Here is a 22,543-nt window from a genome sequence, read left to right on the forward strand (position 1 = left end):
TGCTTGATTTCCAGACTGCTTTGTTTCGGGGTGGGGAGGGGGTGGGTGGGTGGACAACTGTGGATGCTGGCAAAATAGAATTCTAGATAAACTCATTAGGTCGGGCAGCATCTGTGTGAAGAAATAAAGTTAACTTTTCATGCCAATGATCTTTCATCAGAACAGATATTAGAAAGCAAACCAAGAGAAAGAGGAGAAATGGAGAGAACAAAAGGAATGCTGTCATATGTTAGAGACTAGGAGAGGTTGAATGATGCAAGTGATGGCAGTGTCAACTGGGTTTGGTGAAGGCTTGTCACTTTCTGAAGGAGATGCAAGTAGAAGGAGACTAGTGAAAGCAGTAGGAGGAGAGGGGTAAAAAATGGGCAAAAAGAACAAAGGTAGAACTCATTTAAATTTGAGATGCAAAAAATTTCAGATGCTGGAAATCTGAAGTAACGACAAATAATCAGGAGGTTAGGCAGCAGCTGTGAAGAGGAAGAAGTTAATGATTGCAATTGAGAGCCTTCTGGAGAGGGGAAATGGTGGAGGGGGAAATCACAGTTAAGGAAAAAGGAAGCTGACATGGAAATACTGGAGTGTCATCATCAGACCAGACACGATGGGAGAAAGAAATGGAGCTGTCAGAAAGTAGGATGGAAGAGGTGTAGTCAACTTAGCTGTGGGAGTCTGTGAGATTGTATTGACTATTGCTCACTCACCTATACCCCGAGATGGAGAAGTCAAGAGAAGTGGGGACAAACAGATATAGACCATGTGAAAGTGGGAGCAGATGGAAGTTGACAGCAAAAATGATGAAACCTTCAGAGTTCTGTATGAGTAGAGCAAGTAGCACCATTGCAGTCAACAATGTACTGGGAGATAAACCAGTGAGAGAGGTGGTCTGAGAAGGAATAAAATAACAGCTTACTATCTCTCCATTTTCATTTGCCTCCTCTAATTTACAACTGCTTGAAGTTGGCATAACTACCACTTGTGTCAATCAGTTTTTTGTGATCTCCACTGTATCCCAGTCATTCCATTTGTTCTCTTCATCCTTTCACCTTCTGCAATTTAAAACATGTTTTAAGGTCATCAACCTGAAATGTTAATCCACAGAGGCTGCCTAAATTGTGATTTCAGCATTCTGGTTTTACTATTTGTGGTTCAAGTTATTTCTTGGACTTGGAAATGTTTACTTTTTATGCAGTGGCTAAACAATGCATGATTTTCTTTCAGATCAGCTAAGTATCAACCTTGCTTACAGCAGGAAGCTTCTGATTCCACGACAACGGTTGAAACGTTAAATGGCATCCCTCAAGATGATAGGCCACTTGATCAGTTGGTGCCAAACAATAAAATCTCTGTTACTGCAGCAATTCCAGAAATAGAAGAATCCCATTTAAACAATTCAGATAATAAAGAAAATACTTGCCCTAACTGGCCTGGAAGTGAAATCCACATCGAAAAGAACGAAGGACAAATGGAGATGGTCGAACAGTTGAATTTCTCCACTGACGTGGAAAGTGTAGGAAAAGATTATGAAAATCTTGAGCATAACACAGAATCTGACCATCACTCTTTCTCTTTAAAACTAATTGAGGAAACTGGGCCAAATGAAAACCTTGCAATTATGCCTGAGGATCCTCACACAGATAAAATAGTAACTGATAGCGTGGTGAAGCTCTCCAGTGATGTCTTAAGTGTTGCAGAAGAACAGCAACAGTTGGAGGCAGCTTCAATGAACAAGCAAAGAAAATCCAAATTGGATAAATTACGGGTGCTGGGAGTGGATCTAACATTGAAACCTCGCCTTTGTGCTGATGAAGGGGCATTTGTTAACCTGGAGGAGCCCAAAGTAAACAAAGGTTATCTTTCTCATATGTTGCATTTAGTAAATTGTTGAGATTTTAAGCTAACACTCATTTTACCTTGAGGGGCATATTGTGAGAAAATAACTTTTAGTCTTTGCATCTAGTTGGAGCTTCTAAAGAATGGTGGGGTATAAATTGGTGCACCTGAGTTTCCCAAGATGAATAGCGAGCCAAACAGTGAAAGGCAAGCATTTGTTTACATCTCTGGAAGGAAGGTAGCTTAGGGAACAGTAGCTCTGATCATCCTTAAGCAAAATCAAGCTTCAGTGTTAGAGGGTGGAGTTATTCAAATATAGTCGCCAAGCTATACTTGAGCTTGTATAGAAATGTTTGTTATTTAAGTAAGCTAGAATCATTGAATTTTTAGCAAGTATTTTACTTTCTGGAGTTGCTTGATCCTGAATTAGTTCAATCCAATTACGCAGTTGATTTAAACCTACCAGTGCTATGATTACAGTGATATATACAGAAGGATAGCTGAACTAGTGAATGTCAAAGAATGATGCAGCCGCAGCAGGAAGCTGCTTGAGCCATCATGCTTGTGCCAGCCTTTGGAAAGATCCATGCCAATTAAATCAACCTTCTGCTTTACCCCAGAACCATCCTTCAATTAGTTATCCAATTCCCACTTATTGAATGCTTCTTCTATCGTTTTAGGGAATTCACTTCAGATAAATATGCTCCATCTCTTGTTTTTGCCATTAACCTTAAATTTCTGGTGAGACAGTACTTCTTGAAGAATGTGTTTAATTTTATTAAAGTTTTATATTTTTCCCATGCATGTTGTGGGTGTACTTATGCTTTTAATCAAGCAAATTTCAGTTGAACGAAAGTGAACTCAAAGGAGCTTTCTTTATATTTTTCATACAATCTTTGATCAGCATTTGCATAAATAGTTGTTTTTGTATTCAGAACTTCAAGCATTAAAGGAGCGTTTCCTTAAACATGGCATCAAGTCTGCTAAACAGAATCAAGAACGCCATGTTGAGCTTAACATTATTCGGAAAGCAATCACTGCTGAGGGAAAGGAGGAGCTTAAAGCAGATTCTGTAACCGTGACCTTAGGCAAGAATGAAGTGGAGGAATTTGTGCCAACGAAACCAGGTAAGTAAGAAATACAGAGAATTTTTGATCAATTTGAGCACTAGTTCTTAGCTTCGGGTTTAGTGGAGATCCTGAACCATAATCAATTCCCCCCTCTGCTCAGATCTTACAGCCAGATGTTCAGTAGATCATTTAAAATTAATTGCTTTCAGTGACTGTATTGGCAATAATTACTGCATGGTGTTCACTTCTGAATAATTCTGACATTCGTATACAATCTTCCTATTTGCCATGCACTATGTTTGCTTGATTGTTATTGTAGTTTTATTCTAAAATTAAGTTGATCACATTTTTAAACTAAGGTTCAAATATATTTGTTTTCAACCACTTCCAATTCTCTAAACTACCAATCATGTTACCAAACCTAAAAGTTAAAAGGTTAACTTTCTAGCCAGGTGTTTATGAAGTAGTTTGGAAATTAGAAAGTGAATGAAGCAAGATAAATAATAAAGGTCAAAGGCAAAATGTATCAGCAATCTGAAGAAGCTGATAATTATTATTTCAAGGTTAGTTGCATTTTGCATGAAATTACACCTTGAATCCCTCTGGCAGCAGCAATATTTTGGCCTTGTTAATTTTATTTCTAGGTAGATCTATACACGTGAATACAAGCAAAAGATTCTTAATGGTTTGCAGATCCTCTAGATATCGCTTCTATGATTCAAGGCCATAGAATTAAAAGCTTTGACAGGTACTCTGTAAACTAATTTTACAGGAAGTGGCAGTAGGATATGTATCAGTTATGTATTTTTGAGCATTCAATTAATACCTTTGTCGTCAAATATTTGTGCATTTTGCAGGTGAGAAACTGCAGGTTTTGAAAGCCAAACTCCAGGAAGCCATGAAATTACGGCGGCTAGAAGAGCGCCAGAAACGACAAGCACTCTACAAACTTGATAACGAGCAGGGTTTTGAGGAAGAAGATGAAGAGGATGGGGAAGAAGAACTGACAGAGTCTGAAGAAGATGAGTCTGAGGTACATACAATCTGTAAATTTTCTTTTTAATTTGAAAATAGACAAAGGAGAATAGGGCAAGAAAACTTGTACAAAGTATCCCCCAATCTATATTAAAATTGAACAAAATAAATCTTAATTTCTTTTTCCACATTAAAGAGACCATCGTTCAGGTCTCCACTCCAACTTTGACCATTGTACTGATGGCTGACTTGGTGGGGCGTGGAGGAGAGGGAGAGGATGGTGGCAGAGAAATTCACATTCTTCCTATAATTTTCCCTATCCTTTGCCCTGCTGGTTCACCAGAAAATGTAAATCTGAATTAGTTGAATCAGGTTAATGCACCAGGCATCAAAGTAGATCTAAGAGGAGAAGTGAATTTTCTTAGTGTGGAAATGAGAATTACTTAAAATTGGGGTAATATTTTTACGTATCAGAGATTTAGACCTGAGTATAAGTACCAAACTAGAAATGTAGGTGATATGAAAATTGGCAATTTATTTAAAGAGGAAGAAAGCTTTGGTCTTTTTACAGCCTAATAAGACTAAATAGTAAAGTGCAAAAGTGGCAAGTAGAATTGTTCCACTGAAGTGTGGGGTGATGCTTTGGGGGAGGGTATATTAGGCCAGGGAATACATAATAAATGGTGGGATGCTGAACAAGAGCAGAAGAACGGCGAGATCTTGAAGTGCAAGTTGACAAATCCCTGAAGATAGCAGGAAGGGTAGATAAGAAATACTTTGTTCTTTTGCTGTTGCATAGTAAATGAGTAGGGAGGTCATGCTGGAACTGTATAAAACTAGTTGGGGAAGAGCTATAACGCAATATATATTTCTGGTTAACACTGAAAAAAAGGATGTTGCAGCACAAGTCATTTATGAAAATATTGCCAGGGCTATAACTTCTGATTGAGGAGAGATTGGAAATGTTTTCTTTGGAACAAAGAGGAAGGGGAAAAGGGATTGAAATGGGATGTATAAAATTGAGAGGTTTACACAAGGTGAACAGGAAGGACTCAATTCCCTTCAGAGATCAAACACTAGGGAACATAGATTTATGGTAATTTGTGGAAGAATTAGAATTGACTAAATATTTTTTGTTCACCACCCAGTAGAGTAGTCTGGAACTGGCTGTCTAAAAGGCTGAAACCCTGGGTGTGTGTTAAATCAGGTTGAACATGAAGTACTGTAACCTGTAATGTTTTGGATAAGGTAGAATATGGGAGTAGCATATTTTTATTGGGTCAGCAGCAGCAAGATGGAGCAAATGGCCTTTTCTATCATGTATTTCTGTGAGTGTTTGACATCTGAATACTGGTGGTGTGCTTGTATGTATTGGTCAAGTAATTATTTTTCTTGCATTAATAGTGGTAATTATATGTTTGTTTTAGACTGTAGGATTCCTTGGTGATGGAGAGGAGCCAGTGGAGGAAGCAGATGATGACTCTCATTCTACTGATACAGCACAGAGTAGGTGGAAAGCAATTAAATGGCACTTTGCCAATTGAATCCATCTTAAACTTCTGAACATGATCAACATCTGTTGCATGGCAAAGCAAGTTTGTATATTTAAGAAGCTTATGTACAAAGACTTTCATATTCTAAATTAAATGTGGAATTTTGCTGATTTCCTTATGGTTTAATGTAGTAACATATTGTTTGGCCACAGACCTGTTAGGGAGAAGTGAGTGCATTAATATTATAAGTTTAAAGGCAAACAATCCTAGCAAAAAAGAAAAAGAATATGCACTCTTATTGGGTTGTTTGAGTCAACACTTTATAGTGTTTTTGGTTTGGCAGGTTGTTTAGATATGACCCTTTATGAATGGTGTGCATTTTTTGTTTAAAAAGTGGTTAAACTTGGTAAGCGCAAATGTGTCTTTAGGTGGCAGATTGGTTATAGACTGTTTTTATCTGGAACAATAAAACCGAACACTAATTTTCTGTTGATGCTTTACTTCAGATCAAGACCTAGTAACCCAGAAGGAATCTACACCAAAACCTGTCATGTCAGATTTTTTACAGTCCTTAAATTCTGGCACAGATTCTTCTTCTAAAACTAGGTAATTTCTAGATACTTGTACCATAATTTGCTTTGTGCCACTACTGCATGTGGAGCATTAAAGTGATATTCATTCTCATTTGATGAGGAATCCTGGATCTGACTGGAAATCAATTTTAAAAAAATTGTTTTCAGTGGAGAGTCAATTGCTACAATTTCTGTTTGTTTTTTTTTCCTTACCTGTCTGTATTGTCTAATGTTTTTCTAGTTCCTAGATATTTGGAATTGGAACTTATTGATTCAACTTTAGCTTGTCAGAAGTATACTTTCTCCATTCAATTAACATTTTTGCGTGCATGTGAAAATATCTTGGTTCATGCTGAGACGCATAACTTAGTTATTTAAATTTATAGCTTAGGTTTGTGGGAGAAAACTTTTTGTGTGAAGCAATTATAGTAGACTGTGTGCATATCCTTGATTATAGGACATGCATAAGGTGCCGATCTTTGCAAACACCTTCAAATTTTCATCACGCATTTGTAGTATTCAAAATAAGTATTCAAACCTTTCTATGCTTGTACAAAGCAGTGGTATGATAGTGCCACAGCTGTGGATTAGAATTTTCAATGGATTTCATTGTTGAAGAACACCTTCCTGCTGTTTTTGGAGAGTGTTAGTAAATAGTATGCATATAAATAATCTATATTTATACCAAATGAGAATTGTATGTTTTTTTTCAGTGAACAGACTTCTGGCAACAAATTGAGGCTACAACTACAACATACCCCACCCAAAGGAGATAGCAAACTTGGTAAAGAATTTTGTTTTTTGTCTCGTATCTCACTATTGCTGAAAAGCAACACAGGAAGTATTTAATTTAAGAGATTCTTTCAATACCTGGAAACAGAAATAGTTCTATTCTCATGTGTCTGTCATCTTTACATCCTCCACTTGATCAATCAAAATGCAATATGTGAAGTATAGAGCAAGAAAGACAGACATGTGGCTTTTAGTGTCTGACCTGGTAGAATTCAATTTGATAAAGTTACTTGATTTCTTTTTATCTGTTGAGTCTTAAGTAAGCAGTGCACTATTACAATTCTACAGGTCGCAGCTATGATTAATACCTAGATTGTCGACGCTGGGAGAGTCTAATCTGCAGCATCTAATCCTCCTCTCTTACTTTTATACAATTTGTTGAATTGCAATCTGGACATTTGTTTCCTCATGAATAAGTTTTCCTTCCTTATATAAACATTGAGTTAGTCGTAATATCTTAATTGCCAAACTGGTTTATCTGGACTTGGTAATTTTGTAAACCTGTTCTTTCATCATAAATTTAAATATTTCAAAATAACCACATGTCCTAAATGTGCTTTGGTGGAAACTTTTTTTTTGTGTTTCCTCTTGAAACTTGAAATTTGAAGTTACCTCAAGAGCAGACTGCTGAATAAGGCAGATTTCCAAAGTGACACAAGGTTGTCTTAACTAGGTATTGATAACCATTGTTTAAATGTAATTGTTTGAAACTCTTTTTATCAATGTTTCAGATGAAGATGATTCCATCTCCCAGGCATCCACAACAAAAGACAATAGCCACAACAGTAGCTTCGAGCTAATTGGATCAATGATTCCTTCATATCAACCAATTAACAAACAGCCTGGCAGATTTGGAATTGCTATGCATGGAGGATTCCGATCACCATCGCCTAACCTCTTTAATCCAAACAGTCAGTTCAAAATAAGCTTCATTAGTTCAGCATCAAAGGTAAACTAAATTCAGATTTATCAACTTCTGGTTTTTACAGTTATTGATCTCCTGGACTGCAGAGCTCTGGTGTTCGCTCCAATGCTAGCTACTCCAAAGATGAACAAATTGTACATTACATTTTTCATAAGGCTACAAATTGCTCTCATTCCACCGAAATTAAAAAAGTGCAGGGTTTTTGTTTATTGTTTGGAAAGACCAACTAAAAAAACCTGCCACTAAAATCTGCCTTTAAAAAAAATAGTAGTTATTCTGTATGTCTGGCAGTTCTTCGAACTAAACCTTGATGAGCAGACACAGAATATTGAAATTAATGTTTTGTCGTCATAGGGTAAAAGGCTGTGATTTTTTTTAGGTGCGGTAAAGACTATATTATTTAGAAGGAAAATATTGTATAAACCACAAGATAAAATGTATCAATGCATTCATTATACCATCAGAGTTCTGGGAAGTTATCTGAGCCTTCTATGCCAGTAGAAGATTCACAAGACTTGTACAATGCATCTCCAGAACCCAAGAACTCAGCTGGTGAATCTCAGTTCAGATTCTCCCTCGAAGATGAAACACAAAGTCAGTTACTTGATGCAGATGGGTAAGTTGCTATATTCATTAAAAAGGAGAATAAGAGTTTTTGAGTTGCTACTTTATTTTTGCTTGGATCCTAGAATTGTGTCCAAGACTATACGTTTTAGCTATTAAGATAACGATAAGTTCCTGAGAATTTAGATGTTCTATACCATGTTAAATTGCTTTTCTAACATGTTGGAATGCTATAAAGCATCTGTGTAGTGAACAGCCATGAATATATTTTCTTATTTTGCCTATTGATATTTGTATGAAGGATTGTATTTTAAACCTTCATGGTAGTTATTAAAATATTACACAACCTCAAATTAATTTTTTGAACTAGGTTTCTGAATGTGGGTCATCGCAGCAACAAGTGTCAGCCATTAAAGCGGCAACTGATTTTGGATAGTATGGATGAAAATGCGATGGATGCAAACATGGGGGAGTTGTTGGGTCTTTGTTCAGGAGAATTTAGATCACAAAATCTTGATCCACTAAAGGAAAACAAAGAAAAAGAAAATATCGATGAGCTGCTTGGACTTTGCTCTGGGAAATTTATTTCTCCAGGTATGCTCTTGTAGTTTTAACTTAAATTCCAAATACTTAGAAAAGAAACTGGTGTACATATTATGCATATTGTCTTCTGTTTATTGTTGCAGAATGTAATTGGGCAGGTGTGAATTTGAAATGAGAAAAAAATTCTGGTGAAGTCATTCCTTAAGGGATAGGAGATTGAGGGGATTAGAGGAAAAATATTTTCATCCAGAGGGTGTTTGTAATCTTGGACTAGAGGCAGGGTAAGAAGTATTTAATGATTGATTGAAGTGCTGTAGAAGATAGGTTAAGTGCTAGAAAATGGGATCAGTAGGAGTAGGTACTTGATGGCTGGCATGGACATAATGGGACAAAGGGCCTGCTTTCATGCTATATGACTGACTCCACTTACAAGAGGGTGCATTCTTGGAAAACATTTTGCTGCGTGAAGCTTCGTGAATTTAACCAGGCTAGGTTGGTGAAGTACATTTTGGACATTTTGATATAGTGCATTCCTATTTGTAGAGATTGATAAAACTGAAAAATTAGCTTTGTAAATTGAAGATGTGTACCTCAAAGTCAATGGTGTTACAGCAGAAATTTGTAAATCGAAGAATTACTTGTAACTATCACTAGTATTTATTTGTAACAGTGTTTCTTTCACTCTGCAGCAGATTCATTGTCTTCCATCACTTCTGCTGTAAAGCAACAGAAAGCAACAACCACAGTATCTGATGATCCCATGACTGAAGTGCTTGCACTTTGCTCAGGCTCTTTTCCAACAGACAGGTAATATTTTCATTTCTGCAAAATAGTGTTAATTGGAACTTAGTGCTGTCTGGATGAGGAGCTCCTTATAGTTTTGCATTTCATTGTTACAATATGCATTTTGAAATGTATCTAGCTTTTTATTATCTGTTTCACTTCTATCCTCCATGTAGGGAAGATGATGAAAATGAAGACAATCAATTTCAGCTGCTAACTGATGATGAAGTTTTTGAGAGTGAGGTGAGCGAATGTATGAAAACTGAAGCAACGATTTTATTTGTCAATATTTAATGTGGTATGGTCTACTTATCGGAAGTTTGATATGTATACCATGTAGTAAAAGTGATATTGTTGAAGAAAAGCCGATGTCAAATTTCTCTAATTAGGATGATAAAAGTGAAGATGAAGATGGTGAAGAAGAGGAAGATGAAGAGGAGCAGTTGGCTCGGAAAATTCAAAGAAGAAACAAATTGTGAGTGTGTCACTGGTTTTATTTCTACTCCTCCCTGCTAAGTCACAGCTGCACCTTTATAACTTTTCTGTGTATTTCCAAAATGTACCTTTTTGATTGAATTATTGCAGTGTCCAATCACAAAGTATTGGAAAACAATAGCTATCAACAGTGATCTACTGCATTCTTCCTAACTATTGTTCCATCTACTCAAATTATTTTATTACTTCTGAAAAAGATGGAATCTTGTTTGGTTATATTACCTGGTGATTCTATAAGAATATGCAGTAGATTATTACCTATTTCAGTTACCACAACACAAATGTGACTTTAAGCTGAAATTATTTGATAGGAAACTTGGAGACTTCGTAGAAGATGAGGCTGAACTTTCTGGCAGCGATGTGGCAAGTGACGAGGAATACGATGCAGAATCTGATGAGTACGAAGAAGATGAAATTGAAGAAGATCTGCCATCAGATGAGGAATTGCAGGAGCAAGTGAACAAAATTCACATGTGAGTCTTTGCTGAACTAGTAAAATTGCTTATTTTATCTGGAATGTTGGTTTTGGTTGAAGTAATTGAAATGTTTCATTGAATCACCTTTTAGAACCTTGGTTCCCTCTTATCAAATACTATTTGTGCACTGCCTTTAAATTGCATGGGAGGTCGATTTTAATCAAATTTTCAAAATCAGTTTTCAAGAGTGGGAGATCTGGTTGCTTAATCTAATAACTCAATTGTCAATTGCCATTGACTAAAGAGCAATTAAATAGAATCATTAGCTTGTGAGTGAATTAAATTGACCTGAATTTTGTGTTTATGTCAAGTGAATCTATCAGCACTTGCTCTTATTATATACTAATACTTCTGCAGATTGTAGAAGATGGGCAGATAGGGTGATGAAGAAGATGTTTGGCATGCTTGCCTTCATAGATCAAGGCATAAAATACAAAAGTTGGGACAAAATATATAACTTTACAAAGCCCTGGTTCGACTGCGCTTGGGAGTACCATGTGCAGTTCTGGTTGCCACACTATAGGCAGGATACAGTTATTCTGGAGAAAGTGCTGAGGTGGTTCACTGGGATATTGCTTGGACTGGAGAGCTTTTGTTACGGGGAGAGATTGGAGAGACCAATTTTTTTCCCTGGAGTGCAGGAGGCTGAGGGGTTGACCTGAGAGAAGTGTATAGGATTGAGAGATGTAGATAGGGTAGATAGTCAATATTTTTTTCCCCATGGTAGGGGTATCAAAAACAAGAATGCAAAAGTTTAAGGTGAGAAGAAGAAGTTTTAAAGGGGATTTGATGGGAAAGTTTTCTTTTACATGGCGAGTTGTTGATATCTGGAACTCGCTGCCAGAGGAGGTGGTGGAGTCAGACACAATCATTATGTTTAAGAAACATTTGGATAGGCACTTAAATAGGCAAGGCACAAAAGGATATGGACCTGATCCGAGCAAATGGGATTAGTGAAGATGGTCTCAAAAAGGCCAGCATGGATGTGGTGAGCTTGAAGGGCCTTTTCTGCAGTGTGCAACTCTGATTCTATGTACATGTCCTCTGAACTGTGGAGATTCAGATTTTGTGGTCCCTGTTAAGCTTCCATAGGGTGGGCTGTGGTATGATCTTGCCCAAAAAAAATCCACCAAAATCAGTGCAATAACATGACATTGTAATACTTAGCACCTAGTTTCCCCACTGATAATGAGAAGTTTGAATTGCGTATTCATAAGTTAGTGTAATTTTAATAATAATTGCTGCCAAGTGCTGGAAATGGTATTTCATAAATCTGGAGTTTCATTCTTCAAAAAGATGATTAGTGTTGGAAGTCTTAAAACAGGTGTTTTTCCGTGCACTGTCAATTCTCCCTGAAATTTTGTTTGCTATTTTGAAATGGGATTCTTGATCAGTAATTTCTCTGTTTTATTTTGCAATAATAAAACTTGATTCGACCAAAGCTTATAATTCACAGTAACATTTTGCTTACAGTTAGTATTTAATTGGGAGTGTTGAATAATCATCTTAATTTAAAAACTTCAGTTGTTAGTAATGGTCTGAAATTCAACTCGAGTCATTCAAAGCAAATTTCCCACACTTGTTCTGAAACGTCTTCAGGCCAAGGCTTATTTTATCATGGCATTAAATTCCATGGTCAACTATGAGGTTGATATAGAAGATAAGAGGTAAAGAAGAAAACATGCCAGTTTTTTTTTATTCTCAGCTCTTTGCTGCTGGAGCAAGGTTGAACAGGTATGTAGGATCGATTGATTTCTTATCTCTCACGTTTAAAGTACTATTCTTTTCCTTCCTCCACAATCACTCCCCTAACCTTTTGCAGGAAGGTATTGATGGATGATGATAAACGACAGCTGCGTCTTTATCAGGAACAATACTTAGCCGATGGCGACCTGCACAATGATGGACCAGGGCGGACACGAAGATTCCGTTGGAAAAATATTGGTGAGTTCCAAGGTATTTTTTCAAGTGCAACTTGTATTTGGTATTTTTTTTAAGTAGGGCTTCAGTAAGCTGTCAGAATTTCTCATGTATAATTCTCAGTTTACCCTGAGTTCATGAGACCTTCTGGAGAAAAGGAAACTGAATCACAATAGTTATAAAAAGAAATTAAATTTTTATGTCAATAACTTGAATTCTGGTAATAGTGTGTTTTAGTAGACCTGGTTCTATTAATCCAGTATAATTTGCTTTTGTAGAAGTCAAACTTTGGTTGACTTTGGAATTAGATTGAGCTATAGTTTGAACCACCTTTAGTTTTAATTTCTGGCATTGAGTTCAAGAGTCAGGAAGTTATTTTGCAGCTTTATAAAACTGGTTAGGCTGCATCTGGAGTTTTGCATTCAATTCTTGTTACCTCATTGTAGGAAGGATGTGGAGACTTTGGAGAGGGTGCAGAAGAGGCTTTACCAGGATACTGCCTGGATTAGAGGGCATCTGATAAAACTTGGACAAACTTGAATTGTTTTCTCTGGAGTGGCAGAGGCTGAGGGGAGACCTGATAGATGTTTATAAAATTATGAGAGGCATAGATAGAGTTTGATATCATTTTCCCAGGGTCAAAATGTCTAATGCTAGAGGGCACGCATTTAAGGTGAGAGGGGGAAAGTTCAAAGCAGAGGTGTGGGGCTTTTTTTTTAAAAGAGTGGTGGGTGCCTGGAATGTGCTGCCAGGGTGGTGATGGAGGCAGGTACAATAGGGGACAATAAATAACCCATAGGTACACATTTTTATGATGCGTGCAGCATGCATGTCAAAAATCTCGGGCAATTCTACCTCATCCATCCATTTTGCCTCTACTTTTGTAACACCCAGATGCATTGTGCACCTGTTCGGCACGCAAGTCTGGTGTAGCTCCATGTTCATGTCTACCTTCAACCCATTTTGACAGAAAAACTTGATCATATATAAAATCCACTTTGAATATTTATAAATGTATTGTTTCAGATGATTCCTCGCATATTGACCAGTTTCATGGAGATTCTGAGAATGAAACAAATGAAGAAGATGCAGATGAGGCAGAAGTAAAATGGCGGAAGGATCGGTTTGAACGAGAGCAGTGGCTTCGTGAAAAGGTGCTTTTTCTACATCAGTGTTTTTATTAGATCTATTTGTAAGAGATTTTATTACTTTGTGTCCCTGCGGCAACTATATTTGGTCAAGTTGACACTGTTGTGTAATATAAATTTTTGGATCAGACCTGGTTGATTAGCCAGTCTGCTACATAGCTTTCATATGGATTTGTTGGAGAGGTAGAGGGAAAGGATGTGCAAATTTTCTTTTTTCATGTACATGTATGAGATGTATGGTAGAGTCCCGAGAGTAAATGATTCATTTCTGCTGGTTCAAGGGTGCTTTATGGAGGCAGCTATAAAGGCCAAAATTCCAAAAACTACCTTGCCAACCAAATCTCATAGAAATCACCATCTGTATTTTTAAATGCTCTAATTTTGCAGTTTAATAAGTTAGTATTATATTAGGTGTGGATGTTTTGGGGTATCTGTGAAATGTACCTCTTGGATGTGTTATACTCTTAATGTTGGGTCTTGCTTTATTTAACACATCAACATAAAGCACTCATTCCATGTTTGTTGTACTGCTAATGCCTAATTTGCTGCCTAATAGGATAGGACTAGTAGAAAATTTATTGCTCATAAGATAGAGAAGAAGAAAAGCACTTTCAGGAATTTTAAGCATTTGTTGGCTCACAATTTATTTTTGTATACTGACAGCAAAAATACTTTTCAACTCTTTCAATGGATTTTTAAGTCAGATCTTCTGGATTTCATCAGGTAGAAATATAATTTCTGCTCTCCCTTCAGTCTCAGGAAGCAGATAGTGAAGAAGAGGTTGGTGAAGAAAGCCAATTCATGAAATTGGCAAAGAAAATTACCATCAAAGCTTTACATAAAAGTAGGTATATCCGTTCATCTCAATATTCACACCTTGTGTGGAAACACTTTAAAATTACAAAAAAAGTTGACGTAAATACCACATCATAAATGAAACCAATTTCAGTTATGTTTTTAAATATATTCCAGTTATAACAACATTATTTCAGGTTTCATCAAAAATGTGTGTGTGAAACTGCTGGAGAGTTGTCTGTGTGAATAAGGCTCTCAATTGTGTCATAAAATGTAGAATTCATCTTCTGCTAGAAGTTGCCATGTATGAGAGACAAAATTCTTGAAAGAAGTTCAAACTAATACTTGCCATATCTGGGTTTGCAGGTAGTTCTGTGGAAGTGGTTCCAGAAAAAAAACAGCAGGAATCGATGGGATTCAAGTCTCAGAAATCTATTTTTTGTGTACGTATTCAAACTTAACCAAATATGGTCTCAGAATTTCAAAAATGAGAGGTGAAGGAAGCACACATGCATCAGTGTGTTTTTTTTTAATGTCTTGATGTACTTTGAAGTGACTTTGCCTCTTTACAATAGAGCCATTGTGGATCAAAAACAAAACTGTTCTCGATTAAATGTATGAAGATTTTGAATATACTTAGATCCTGTGATCTTAAGCTGCTAATATGTCCTAAATTAAGTGGAGCAGGTATTTGTCATCAATTGCTTTTATTTTTTGACCATCCTTGAGCACCATTGAAGTGTAGCTGCATGTCCACATGCAAAATGTGGTGTTGCATTTTGGAAGGACAAATCAAGGTACGACATACACAGTAAGTGGTAGGGCACAAAGGGATCTGGAAGTTCAGATACATAATTCCCTGAAAGTGGCATCGCAGGTAGACAGTGTTGTAAAGAAGGCTTTTGACATCCTGGCATTCATAAATCAAAGTATTGAGTATAGGAGTTGGGATGTTATGGTGAGGTTGTGTAAGACATTGGTGAGGCCAAATTTAGAGTATTGTGTGCAGTTCTGGTCACCTAACTATAGGAAGGATATTTGTAAGATTGAAAGAGTGCAGAGGAGATTTACTAGAATGTTGCTGGGTCTTCAGGAGTTGAGTTAAAGGCAAAGATTGAACAGGTTAGGACTTTATTCCTTGGCGTGCAGAAGAATGAGGGCAGATTTGTTAGAGGTTTACAAAATTATGAGGGGTATAGACAGAGTTAATGCGAGTAGGCTCCACCTAGATTAGGAAAGATAAGTACGAGAGGACATGGCTTTAAGGTGAAAGGGGAAAAGTTTAGGGGGAACATTAGGGGGAACTTCTTCACTCAGAGTGGTGGGAGCATGGAACAGGCTGCCATCTGATGTAGTAAATGCGAGTTCACTCTTGAGTTTTAAGAATAAATTGGATAGATACATGGACGGGAGAGGTCTGGAGGGTTATGGACTGGGTACAGGTAAATGGGACTAGCGGAATACCGTTTCGGCACAGACTAGAAGGGCCGAATAGCCTGTTTTCTGTGCTGTAGTGTTCTATGGTTCTAGAATTAACCTTTACCTCATTGGCTATTTGATTGTTGTTTTCACAAAATCTCAGATCTGACACGTATATTGAGGAAACAATGAAACTGAGCAGACGGTGCCAAGTTTGTATATTGTGCAAAATTACTAGTATAGTATATTGTGGAGTAGTTTGATTTTGGTTTTGTAAACCATACTTCGACTGAAAGCAAGTTCCCCAAGATGTATCTCCATCATTTTGTTGAAAGAGTGGTAAATGCATTGAGAGTAAGGACAAACATTCCCTGGTTTGGGGGTAGGGCAAGGCAGGGCAGGTGCTTTTGGGTGCGGATAGAGTGGTGGAAAAATATAAGGAGAGAATTTGGAAAATGGTTTGGGTTGTCTAACTCTAGCAAAATCTGTCCCATTAAATGGTGTCTGTGTTTTTAGCAAAGCCTTAATGATATGTTCCATATATTGGTGAGTTATGTAATCTAATGAAATTATGATTGCAATTAAATTCTGCTCCCTATAGCACACTAAATTTAAGGCTGCATAATTTATTGTCAAAAATTCAACACTAAATGAAGTTTAGACTACTTTTGACCCATTTTTAATTATTGGAAGAAGTGTTCAAAAGCACATCCCCATCTGTTTTGTAATGGGTCATAAGGAGCCACTTAAAGACATCTCAAACAATGACTCCAGGATATAGTTAGGTCTATTACAGAGTTGTGCAGAAATATTCACATTTGTATTTTGCTTTGGTCCATATCTTGAGAATGGACCAGTCTGGTAAACACTAGAGAAGTTAGAGTTATTATGTTCCTCTTTCTTTAAATATGCAACAGAGAAAGAATGGATCCCTTCTAAACCAACCTCGAGAGGTACTACAGAAGCTAGCAGCAATATCAGACGTGAATCTAAATGCTCCTCGTGCCAGCTCCCGGAATTTTGTCTTCCATACACTATCTCCAGAAAAGAATGATATGAAAAGGATAGAATCAAAACCACAGGTAAGACTGGAAAAAGTCAGGTGTACAGGACAGGTACCTATAGAGTGATGCAACTATGTCAAACATTCAGGAGAACTGCCAAACAGGCAATTCTGAATTTAGTCTTGGGGAAAGAGGCTGGGCAATTGGAAGGAGCATCAGGGAGAGTGTTTTGGTGGTGATGACCAAAATTCAGTTAGGTTTTGCAAAATTACAAAGACCAAATCGTATTGGAGCAAGGCTAATTTTGCTGGACAGAAGTGTCTGGAAATAGCTTCTTGGAGGTATATCAGTGTCAAAGCAATGGGGGGGCATTTTACAAGGGGTTTCAATGGATTTGTGGTGAACATATTACCACAAAGGGAGAAGGTGAGACTGCCAGATCTACAGCCTCCTGGATGACAAGATGCACAGAGGGTACGATAAGCCAGTCAAGGGAAGCTGATGTCAAACACCAAAATGTAAAGTCTGTAAGAGTATAGAAAGCGTAGACAATTTGGAAAGCAAAGTGGGGTTATGAAAAAAATTGGGCGGCATGTTAGCCTAGTGGTTAGTGTGATGCTATTGCAGCACCAGCGATCGGGGTTCAATTCCAGTAACTGTCTGTAAGGAGTTTGTACGCTCTCCCTGTGTCTGCGTGGGTTTCCTCCCACATTCCAAAGACGTACGGGTAGGTTAACATGGGTTTAAATGGGCGGCGCGGACTCATTGGGCCAGTAGGGCCTGTTACTGTGCTGTAAATAGTTTTAAGTTTTTTTGGAAAAATGCAAAGTTAGTTGTAAGCACAAAAGGAGCAAGGTAGTTAAATAAACAAAAGGATAGGTCTGTTGGGGACCATGAAGATCCTCTGTGTGGAAGCTGATGATGTAAGTAAAGTTCTTAATATTTTCTGACTGTTTTCACAAAAGAACCTAATGATGCTGATGCAGTTAAGGCAAAGGAGTGTAAAATACTGGATGAGATAACAAAAACAAGAAACATTAAAGGTGCAGTATCTTTGACAATGGATAAATCACTAGACCTGAATGAAATATCCCAGGCTGTTAAGAGAAACAAATGCAAAATAAGCAGCAGTAAGTCATTCAATAAAGTTATAACTGATCTTGAACCTCAACAGCACACTCCTGGGTTGGTCCAAATGTCGTGATTCCCTTTATATTCAAGCTAGAGATTGCTACCATTTTTAGATCTACTCATTTATTGAGCCTCCACGGCCCTCTGGGATAGAGAATTCCAAAGATTCACGATCTCGGCCAGACGAGTGATGAAATTGTTGGTTAGGGAATGGAACTTGCCTTCTGGGGCAGCATGTAGATGAAGAATAGGGGTGGCCCTTCATAGTAGATTATGCCTGAGATGAAGAACACCAAATGGAATAGAATAGTTTACAAACTGGAAGAGTAGTGTCCAAGTACTCCACAACTTAGTTCACAGGTTAGAAACATACAGAAAGGAAAATGGTGATCCTTAAAGTGAGGGCAGGTGATGTCAAATTCACAAATGAAATGCTACTTCAAATTCTACAGTCCTGATAAGACTATACCTGGAATACTTCTTTTAGTTTTGGACATTGAACCTAAGGAGAGAGTGGCTTCAGAGTGTGTGCTGCCCAGATTTACTGAAAAGTTAAATTATGAGCAGAGCATGTATAAACTTTAGGAAGTTGAGTAATCTTGTTGGGGTACATGTTCCTAGAAATTTGTTTGGATAGATGGATATAAACTTCGAGTAGTTTTTGGAACATTTAGAATTTGACTCAAATTTGTTGGCTGTGGGTCTGAAGAGCTGTGGATCAGGGGTGAAGAAATAGTGTTGAAATACAGATTACCCATGCTCTAACTAGTGAAATGGGTTTGAGAGCTGAAACGCTTTCATTAATTGGTTCATTAGTTTTTGCTTGTGTGTTTGGTAATAGTGTGGAAAAAAAACAATTGCCAACAGAAATAAATAATCCATTTTCTTTTCGCAGACAAAAAGAAAGGCAACTGCTGCTCCGATCACTTCATTAGCAAAGCGACCACGCACTGAGAAGACAGCAATAACTAGCACCCATACTAGAAGTATATTTCGATATTTAGAGAAATAATTACTGTAATTATAATATAGCTTCACTTGGTATTCAGTTTGTTATTGTAAATTAGGTGTGTTGTGCTTGTACATGATTATAAATGCACTTGCTAGATTGTTTTATCTGAGAAATAAATACCATTTTTATAATTCTGTGGCGATTTCATTTTCACCGACTTGCATTATTTGATGCCTTTGGTATAAAAATACTTGAGCACTGTTTTCCAAAGAGCTATTTGTACACTATGTATTATAGTCTGAGTGCATCAGCCAAATATAAACTTAAAAATCAAAATTTTAATAGAACAATGAAAAATTAGTTTAATGACTGCAGGGAAAATTGTACAGTGTTCTAAATTGTACAATGTTATTCTAAAGACTTTATGAAGAATCAGAATAGATTTTAAACTTAAAATTATGCATTTATACAATGTTAAACTGAGGCCAATCTGTTCCTGTAGATGGATAAAACAGATCCCCAAGTACTATTTCAACTATCCCTGGTACTCCAGTGAATTTTTATCCCTTGAACAACATTAATAGATTATATAGTTATGTTGAGTCTCTGGGAGATTTTGAACATAAATTTGCAGGTTCACTTCCTGGCTGTAATGCACTTTGAGACATCCTGAACATGGCATGAAAAGGATTATGTATTGCCTATGTTTTCCATTTATATTGTAATCCTTTAAGTAACTAAATATAGAAATGAAAGACATCCAAGAATAAAAAGATATTGGGTGTTCCTTATTAGATTTTAAAAACAGAATGCACTGAGTCAGTTTGAAAAATGGCTATATAGTATCTGCAGCACAAATAGACTCTTTAGTAAACACTAGTGTGCTCTCAATGAACTTGATCCCTCTCACATTTTCCCGCCTTAATTTTTGATTCTTTTTGTTGAGTCAAGCCTTCCCTTAAATGTCTCCATGTTATGTTTGTAAGTTTCACCTCCTCCATATTTAAGTATGTTCCTGCCAAATTATTTAATAGTCACTGATAATCTGGTAGTGTTATCACCATATTCTAAATTTCCAAAAAGGGAAACAATTTTTTCACATCTACTTAACTGAAATCCTTCAAAGACCTTTGCCAAATTTCCCAAGTCTTCTCTTCCAGAGAACAGATGTCAGCAAGCTTAATATTCCCCAACTTGCTTCATCTAAATTTTTGGAAGCCCTGTAAATCATTACGCTCCAGCACTTTGCTATTTGTAGTGGTGTATAAATTGTACCTGCATATATTCCTCTAAAGGATTTTATTAACATCTCTATCTATAAATGATTTACCTCTGTTCCCAGAACTGCACATCTACTCCATTTAGTTTGTTGCTTTGCAAGGAACATAATCCACCTTTTTTCCTACCAAACTGAATCATCTTGCATGTGAATTAGAAGTGCCATTATTCCAATTAGTGCAGACCATCCATCAAAACCATCTGGATTAATGAGAAATACATCATACTGAGTTACCCCATTCATCAATCTCCTTGTCCTATCCTTGCCATTCTACATGATTTTCCTTTCAAATGTTTATTCAATTTATTTTTAGAATGTATAGTATTCACTTCCACAAGGCTTTCAAGTATTCCAATCCTAACTTGCTGCATGAATGAACAGTTTCCTTCTGTTGCCTCTTATTCTTTTGGTCTAGTGATTAGGGAGAATCTAAAACGTTTCACGATATCGACCACAAAGTTAATCTGCACCTTCTCCATCATTTGGACGTCCTTCATAAAGTATGGCGTACAGAATTAGCTCCAGCTGGAACCAAAGCAGTTTATTTTTATTTTTATATATATATATATATATATATATATATATATATCTCTCTCTCTCTCTCTCCATGCTAATTCTTCCTTTTATCCTCAATGTAAACTTTATAAAATCAAGCTTTAACTGCTTCCTAACTTTTTTTGCTGTCTTCAAAGACTTTCATATGTGTACTCGTAGAGCAAAAAGATTTCATAATATCCAACTGACCTAGTGCTGATGCTTGATTGGCACAACTGAAAGGAAAACAATGGGAAGATTAGACTGTCCAGCTGAGTAGACCATTTGAGTTGGATGAAAGTGTGTGCTAAATTTTAAAAAAATAAGATTACATTGGATGGAATAGTTGCATGTTTGTTCAGTGGCATTAATCTTTAGAGTAAATTGTTGGCGGGCATGATAAAAATAGATTGGGAGACAGATGTTTATAGCAAAAGAGTTTTTATTATTTTTCTCCATGACCAGTGCCAAAGGAAGAGTAATGTTCACTGAAAGCTGTTCCCTAATTTTTTTTTATTAGCTAACATTCACAGGTTGGCATATGCCACTGTTTAGTTTTGTTATACCAGCTGTTGTTATGACAGGAGGCTAAACTGAAAATGTTAAATTTTCCCTTAAGTAAAGTTGGAATATAAACAGATCCATAGATTTCAACACTAGAGGGAAACCTTGTAGTGCAATATTATAGTTGCTGAGGAGTTTGTACTTGGCAAGATTATGTGAAAGATAAATTTTCCTGCCTGATTATAAGCAAAAAAAATAAATGACATCCATTGTAAATTTTTGGTCTGCGTGGCATTAGACTGAAATAAGCAATTTGTATCAATTACATTTTTCCTCATTAAACTAAATGTCAGATTATTTTCTATGTGCAGCAGGCTGAAGAAAATTATCATTCCTACAGTGATGGAATCATGACTAGAAGTATGCTAATGGAAATAGTAAAAAGGTGGTTATTAATGCAATTAATGGGCTGAAAGATGTCATCAGATATACCTGCTGCTTGTTAGCAAGAAGATGCATTAAACTGAATTAAACTCTGTTTCGAATGCTGAGCACATCATTAAATCAGGGCAGATTAAGACAACTCGTTAATCTCACTCTGTGTATATAGCACTAATATTAATAGGTAATGCCCACTTGCTGTGTCTGTTAAAAGAATGTTTACTTGTGTTATATTTCCTGGCCTGGAATTCCACAGTTTTGTTTTTAATGTGACAGTCTGTGAAATTAAAAAGTACATGAATTCTGCTCAAACAGTTGAGACTTTACCTTTCTATTAGTGAGAAGGGGCAGATTTTTTTTCATCCCAGTTTTCTGAGGTGAAAGAATAATAATCATACTCTAAATTAAGACAAATAAATCGAGCCAGTATCTTTCGTATTTGCTGTACACTTGTTCTGCCGTCTGAGATCCCACATCACTTCCTTTTGAGTAATTCCAGAGCTTTTACTTCGACTTTAACTGACCAGCCCGTTCCAGAGCAATGTTTGGTTGAAATACTTCCTTACATTACTGTTTGCTGATCATCATACCCCCATGTTAAATCATCAATCTCGATTTATTGTGCATTATTTAGCATTTTCTTTCTCAGATTTCCTCTTGCCCAGGTCCTTCCAAAAACAGAATGTTGAAGAATAAATGGAGAGGATTGGACTTGCAGCCTTGAAATGAGCCATCTGAAGAATGATCTTATAATAGCATAGATGGAAGTAGATGCTTTGAAAATGGTTAATATAGAATACTATAAACAGTGACATTGAAGGTTACTTTATGTATCAGGAAATTTCCTACAGAAAACAATAATCATTTAGATTGGGCTCCAGAGTGTTAACAGGTTAGA

At 36.7% G+C, this 22,543-nt stretch overlaps 1 protein-coding gene across 1 annotated transcript in view; it reads left to right on the top strand.

The window, feature by feature from the left end:
• The window catches only part of LOC127581731 (claspin), a 39,493-nt gene extending 20,417 nt beyond the window's left edge, over positions 1–19,076 (top strand). Inside the window, exons 8-26 of the mRNA XM_052036400.1 lie at positions 1,219–1,847; positions 2,766–2,957; positions 3,758–3,933; positions 5,303–5,381; positions 5,875–5,974; positions 6,654–6,724; positions 7,464–7,681; positions 8,122–8,273; positions 8,592–8,815; positions 9,454–9,571; positions 9,724–9,790; positions 9,937–10,022; positions 10,354–10,515; positions 12,341–12,462; positions 13,465–13,592; positions 14,340–14,430; positions 14,748–14,824; positions 16,718–16,882; positions 18,831–19,076. Of these exons, the coding sequence (XP_051892360.1) occupies positions 1,219–1,847; positions 2,766–2,957; positions 3,758–3,933; positions 5,303–5,381; positions 5,875–5,974; positions 6,654–6,724; positions 7,464–7,681; positions 8,122–8,273; positions 8,592–8,815; positions 9,454–9,571; positions 9,724–9,790; positions 9,937–10,022; positions 10,354–10,515; positions 12,341–12,462; positions 13,465–13,592; positions 14,340–14,430; positions 14,748–14,824; positions 16,718–16,882; positions 18,831–18,947 (2,974 nt within the window). The 3' untranslated portion in view covers positions 18,948–19,076. The remainder of the gene's footprint in view (positions 1–1,218; positions 1,848–2,765; positions 2,958–3,757; positions 3,934–5,302; positions 5,382–5,874; positions 5,975–6,653; positions 6,725–7,463; positions 7,682–8,121; positions 8,274–8,591; positions 8,816–9,453; positions 9,572–9,723; positions 9,791–9,936; positions 10,023–10,353; positions 10,516–12,340; positions 12,463–13,464; positions 13,593–14,339; positions 14,431–14,747; positions 14,825–16,717; positions 16,883–18,830) is intronic.
• The last annotated feature ends 3,467 nt before the right edge of the window (positions 19,077–22,543 follow it).

This window comes from Pristis pectinata, chromosome 22 (genome assembly GCF_009764475.1).
Source record: "Pristis pectinata isolate sPriPec2 chromosome 22, sPriPec2.1.pri, whole genome shotgun sequence".
NCBI classification, from domain to species: Eukaryota; Metazoa; Chordata; class Chondrichthyes; order Rhinopristiformes; family Pristidae; genus Pristis; species Pristis pectinata.